Source organism: Hordeum vulgare, chromosome 2H (assembly GCF_904849725.1).
Source record: "Hordeum vulgare subsp. vulgare chromosome 2H, MorexV3_pseudomolecules_assembly, whole genome shotgun sequence".
Taxonomy (NCBI): domain Eukaryota; kingdom Viridiplantae; phylum Streptophyta; class Magnoliopsida; order Poales; family Poaceae; genus Hordeum; species Hordeum vulgare.
Genome location: NC_058519.1, coordinates 141,774,824 through 141,780,970, shown reverse-complemented (window position 1 = coordinate 141,780,970; position 6,147 = coordinate 141,774,824). Strand labels below are relative to the sequence as shown.

General features: G+C 42.8%; 1 protein-coding gene across 1 annotated transcript; it reads left to right on the top strand.

Moving 5' to 3' along the window:
- Positions 1 to 601: 601 nt before the first annotated feature.
- On the top strand, positions 602 to 5,636 carry LOC123425576 (succinate--CoA ligase [ADP-forming] subunit alpha, mitochondrial). Its single transcript, XM_045109267.1, has 7 exons — positions 602 to 900; positions 1,803 to 2,012; positions 2,422 to 2,592; positions 2,668 to 2,791; positions 3,223 to 3,284; positions 4,027 to 4,108; positions 5,201 to 5,636. The coding sequence occupies exons 1-7, from the start codon at positions 700 to 702 to the stop codon at positions 5,338 to 5,340; spliced, it is 990 nt and encodes a 329-aa protein (XP_044965202.1). The 5' UTR covers positions 602 to 699; the 3' UTR covers positions 5,341 to 5,636.
- Positions 5,637 to 6,147: the final 511 nt, after the last annotated feature.

The following is a 6,147-nucleotide window of genomic DNA, read 5'->3' as shown; positions in this document are numbered from 1 at the left end:
CCGCATGGCAGGAGCGGCGCGTGCGAGTGGGCGTGAGGGAGGGGTGAGCTGTGGGGCGGGAGCGACGCGTGCGAGCGAGCGCGAGGGACATGGTGAGCTGCGGGCCGGGAGGAGGGAGGGGGAGGGTCTCGTGTGGCGGGCACGACGAGCGGCGACTAGAACGGGGGCGAAGTGAGCTGCGGCGAACGCGTGCCTGCGTGAAGGGCGGCGGGGCACGGGAGGACTCGGGTGGGACGAATCAACGACGCGGGAGCTCGCCTACGAGTTCGTCCGAATGACGCTATGGATATGCCTAAAATGTGTTTCATTTCATTGAACACATCAACCGATTCAAATAAAAAGACAGATACGGAGAGGCGGAGGGACGTTGTGACAAAAAGGGACAAAATGTGCGTCCTTCCGCTTTAGGGGTCGGAGATGCCCTAGGTCATTCGCCTCTATTGACCGAAAAAGCGTATTAACCAAAACCGCTTTCCTGCATGCTTTAAAAATGGTCATCCATGTGTTAGGTTCCGGAAATAGCGATAAATGCAGGGGCCCAGCCTGAAGTTTGACCCCCCCCCAACTTCTCCTGCAAGAATGGATCGCGAGACCCCAGAAAACTGAGGAAAGTAGACCGAGCCGAGCCCCAAACGAAATCGAATCGAGAGGAGAGAAAAGGGAGAGGAGCACGCGCCGCCGCCAGGCCAGCACATCGCCATGGCCGCCTCCTCCCGCCGCGCGTCCCAGATGCTGGGCTCCGCCGCCTCCCGCTTCCTCCATTCGCGGGGCTACGCGGCCGCCGCCGCGCCCTCGCCGGCGGTGTTCGTCGACAAGAGCACCCGCGTGATCTGCCAGGGCATCACCGGGAAGAACGGCACCTTCCACACCGAGCAGGCCATCGAGTACGGCACCAACATGGTATGTCCCCCCGCGCCGCCTACCTCCTCGATGCCTTACTCGATCCGTTCATTTCGTCCTCCCTAGTGCGGCTCTAGGGTTTGAGATTGAGAGTTAGGGCCGACAATGCGCGATCTCGTGGATGGTTGGTTTTCGATCTCCATTTCCTTGCCTTTTAGGGTTTCGTCTCTTATCGATGCGTGGCTCCAGGGTGTTCTTCAGTATTTTGTTATGACTCATCGTAGATCAAACCATGAGGAACAAAGGTTCCTATGGGTCCCTCGACGTTTTGTAAATCTAGGGCCTGGTCGATCTAAACTTAAACAGAGCCCGAGAACCAATTTCCATGTGCACGCCCTGTAATTTTCAAGCCGCTATGGAAAACTGAACCGAACTAAATTTTATGCATCGTACTGCTAGAATTCTTCAATAAGTGGTGTGGAGATATCGAGTCATATTTTACCTTTCATATTATTGGTAGCAATTTGGGCAGGGTTTCCCACACAATAAAAATGCTGGTGCGTATGATGAAGAAAACGGTCATGTGGATGGTAAGAATTATGTATGCATTCTGAGAGTCATGTTGATGGTTCTAATTCCATTACTACATTCTTGACCAGGAGCTCAGAGATAATTGTCACATACTGGGTGTAACAGTGACATACTGACCTTTTCCCACTGCGGTTACTTTTATACGTTGAATCATTAGTTCACTTATGAATGCATCTGCGATGATCCCTTTGCACCATCAAATCAAAGCACTGACATGTTTCTGTAAGGTTGTTTTGACTTCTCTTAAGTCTAAGATATATAGATATGTAGCTTAATTTTTAAAATATAAGTATCTTCAACTAATTAACATGTCTCTGCTATGGTTTTCATCAAATGGTTCCCTTTTAACTTCAGTACTTGGAATTGAACAGGTAGGTGGAGTTACTCCCAAGAAAGGTGGAACTGAGCACCTAGGCCTTCCAGTTTTCAACTCAGTAGCAGAAGCTAAGGCCGAGACAAAGGCCAATGCATCTGTTATATATGTTCCACCACCATTTGCTGCTGCTGCAATAATGGAGGCATTGGAAGCAGAGCTTGACCTTGTTGTCTGCATTACTGAAGGGATACCTCAGCATGACATGGTATGATATTTTAACAATTAAGTACATCACTAGGCACCTTGTTTGCTGTGTATCTGAGCATAATAATTTTTGTGATGCCATTTCTTTTTTCCTTTGTCTATAGCTGTCCATGCAAGCTGAGTTTTCTTAATACAGAAACACTAGAAAATTTAACGCGTGATCAGTGTCGCTCAATGCATATGGATATGTAGCTATATGCAGATAGGTACATATTGAACAGGTTTAGGTTTTACTTGTAATTTTGACCTGACCCATTTGATGGTTAATTTGTTGACATTAAGTGCACAATGTTAATAATCCACACTACACCATAATTATGTTTATCTTTGTCACAGTTTAGATGATTTTTTTTTTTTGCTTTGTTAAGACCTTAGTGAAGTCATCAGAAGGCTCCCTCTCTTGATTCCAGGTGAAAGTGAAGGCTGCTCTGAACAGGCAATCAAAAACCAGACTGATCGGACCAAACTGCCCTGGTATCATTAAGCCCGGTGAATGTAAGATTGGAATCATGCCAGGTTACATCCACAAACCAGGACGCATTGGAATAGTATCTCGTTCTGGTACCTTGACATATGAAGCGGTATGCTCATGATTGTAGACTTGCTTTTAACCATTGAATGCATTTGCCTGAACTTTCTTTCTTTCTTATCGATAGGTGTTTCAAACAACAGCCGTAGGCTTGGGGCAGTCAACTTGTGTGGGCATGGGTGGTGACCCCTTTAACGGCACTAATTTTGTTGACTGCCTTGAAAAGTTTGTGGATGATCCTCAGACAGAAGGTACACCAGTTGTCGCTGGGCCTCTACATTATTCATAAAAGCTATTTTTGTTCTTTCATTTATTTGTCAGATTTCCCAATTTTCCCTTTATTTGGTGTATTGGGTACTAGGTCCCAGCATGATTAGTAGGCCTTCATCTTTACTCCTGCTGAAGTTCTGTACCTTTGTATATGCTCACATGAGGGCATCCCACAAATGTTTGCTCTGGGCCTGTGACTCAGTAAGAGAAAGGAAATTAGTCATATAACAGAAAGAAGCTCCATGATTTGTGACTCTTCTGTGTGCCTTGATCCCTTGTATAGTAATTAATGCATATGAATGTCCAGTTACATTCTTTAACACCGTGTCTTTCAGTTAATGTTCTCATCTGTTAATGCTGTTATATCCCTTGTAAGTATTGTTCTCATTAGTAAAATTGGTGTTCTTTTTAGGTATTGTTCTCATTGGAGAAATTGGAGGTACTGCTGAGGAGGATGCTGCAGCCTTTATCCGGGTGAGAGCTTTGTTGGGATGGCTCTTTTCCTGTTGCATGCCCTTCTTCTTAGCATCCTTGCATATTTATAAATAGTAGCATGCTTCTTTATGTCCTCTATTGCAGTTCAAGCTTGATGGCAATTAGAAAGCCATACTTTTGTAGCATGTAATGTACTATCAATGTTCATTTATATGATCATGATCTTGCCATAAAAGACACATGATATTCTTAAAAGTCCTTCTGACTTAACCATTAGATAATGTATGTTTGTAATTTAATATGCTTATTAGGCAAGCTCAGAATTTGTCTGGGTTTAAGAGTTGGTATGCTTGCATACTTCTAAGCTTCAAGCCATCACCACCCTGTCTAGGTGTAGCTTGAGATTATATGGTCACGAGTCTAAAGCTTTTAGGTCATTGTATCATGCGACCCCGACCCTTTATCACAAGCAATAGAAGATGATTCAGTTTCAGTGAAGTACAAGTAGGCCCTACTGTTATTAGTTTTCAACTTTTCATGGTCTTATGAAATGTAAATACTTAAGACTGTATCTGGCCTAGTTTACAAGTTAAAATTGTGCCCCTGGTGCTTTCTTAGTGTTGTGAAGTGACACATGATAGGTAGGCACAGCTGGTATTCCATGTTATAATATTGCACGTGTCTACTTGCTAGAACTCTTTTTTCTTTTTCTTTTGATTAGATACATGCTGTAAGTAACATTTTGGATGAACTAATCTAACTTGACATGCAAATGATTCAGGAGAGCAAAACAGAAAAGCCTGTCGTTGCATTCATAGCTGGACTTACTGCACCCCCGGGCCGTCGCATGGGCCATGCTGGAGGTATTGATATAACAAGTTCACTATTTGTTTCCTTTGTCAACTGTATAACCTGTGGGCGTATTAAGTTGAACTATGCTCCTGTCTTGGTATTTGGAGACAAGATACCGGCAGTTTTTTACATTACCAGATAGATCATTAGTTATCTGTAGTTTTCTAATACTCTCCATTGTCAATGGTACTTCAGTTTCTTCAGGAAGAACAGGTCGTGTATTTATATTATTCAATTGTGCAATAATCGATAGATAAAAGATAAATACTTAAGAAGTTTTCAGCTTTGAGTATGAAAGTTTCACCCTGGTGGGTGTGGTATTGAACCATAACTCAAATTGTTGTTTAGTTTATTCTTGGTCCTTCTACCAGTACAGAGTATGAACACTTGCACTATTTAATTGGTAAAGTAGCAAAACAGTATTCTCGACCTGGTTTATACTCCCTCTGTTAAGAAATATCAGAGCGTTTAGATCACTAAAATAATGATCTAAAGGCTCTTATATTTCCTCCATAAAAGAAATATAAGAGCATTTATAGATCACTAAAATAGTGACCTAAGTGCTCTTATATTTCTTCCGTAAAGAAATATAAGAGCGTTTAGATCACTGAAATAGTGATCTAAATGCTCTCATATTTCTTTACTTCAGTGATCTAAATATTCTCTTATATTTATTTACTTTAGTGATCTAAACGCTCTTATATTTATTTACTTTAGTGATCTAAATGCTCTTATATTTCTTTACGGAGGGAGTATTTCATAGCTTTATCAGACCCAATTGCCCCCTTCGCGATCTATTTTTTTCCTTGGGGCCAAATATTTTGGTAACCGAGCAATGAGCAATGTTTGCCTCTGTTCTTTTGCTAATATAATAATTGGCAATTATGTATTATTTTTTGTGTTTTGGAACTGTTTCACCCACATATAGAGTGTTGAGAAAACTTTCAGTATGGTGACAATCTGGTTTACTTTCTGAATTTTTTTCTGTGATTCTCAATATAATTAACTCATGAAAATAAAATTGTTGCATTTCTTTGATTGTTTGCAATGGCATTCAATTGTTACATGTGCTAATCTATGGATATATTTCTCGTATGATGCAGCAATTGTGTCAGGGGGCAAGGGTACTGCCCAAGACAAGATCAAGGCACTCAGGGAGGCTGGGGTAACTGTTGTCGAGTCACCAGCTAAGATTGGTTCGACCATGTTTGAAATTTTCAAGCAGCGCGGGATGGTAGAGTAGAGAGAAGAAATGGTACAGTAGAAAAGAAAACATCGGGAAACTTCTTTTTGTTGCTCGTTGGTTAATAGCGAGCAATACGTCGGTAGTGCCCCCATCGCTGGCCGCTGAGCTGAGCTACTCAGTCCCTTTTTCCTTTTCCTTTCCCTGTCTTAAGTGTGAGACTGGCCCTTACGTGTGCTCATTTCAAATGTTCAATAAGACATATTCTCGACATGCTATTGCTTGGAGTTGGAATTCATGGGGTACCTAATGCTCTTTCAAGTTTTTCTTAATGGAAATCTTCAAATCTGGCTGTATTTTCTGTCAACTGAACGCTAAACATTGCCCTTGAGCTTGTTCAACTATACTATACAAGACGGCTGTGCACTGGAATATGTGATATTACCTTCGTCCCAAGTACTTGTCTTAAATTTTTTAGTCACGGATGTATCTAGACACGCTTTAGTAACGTGTCTTGATAAGGTTTTAGTAATTGTGTCCAGGGAATCACCATATATGGACGATTATGACGATTGTGGGCTGCTCCACCGGTGAGTCCGTGACCCCTCGACCTCCGCCGATGACCCCTAGCCCCCGGCGCCCCGACCTTCGATAGCCACATGAAGCAGCCGTTGACCTTCGCGACGAAGCAACCCCCGAACACTTCGAAGAAGCCTGTAGCTTACAAGTTACTCTTACCTGAGCACTCCAAACTACATCCTACATTCCATGTCAGCCAACTAAAGAAGCACCTTGGACCTCAAGCTATACCTAATCCCAACCTTCCATTACTCCATGCTGATGGTACAATTCTGCTTGAGCCTGAAA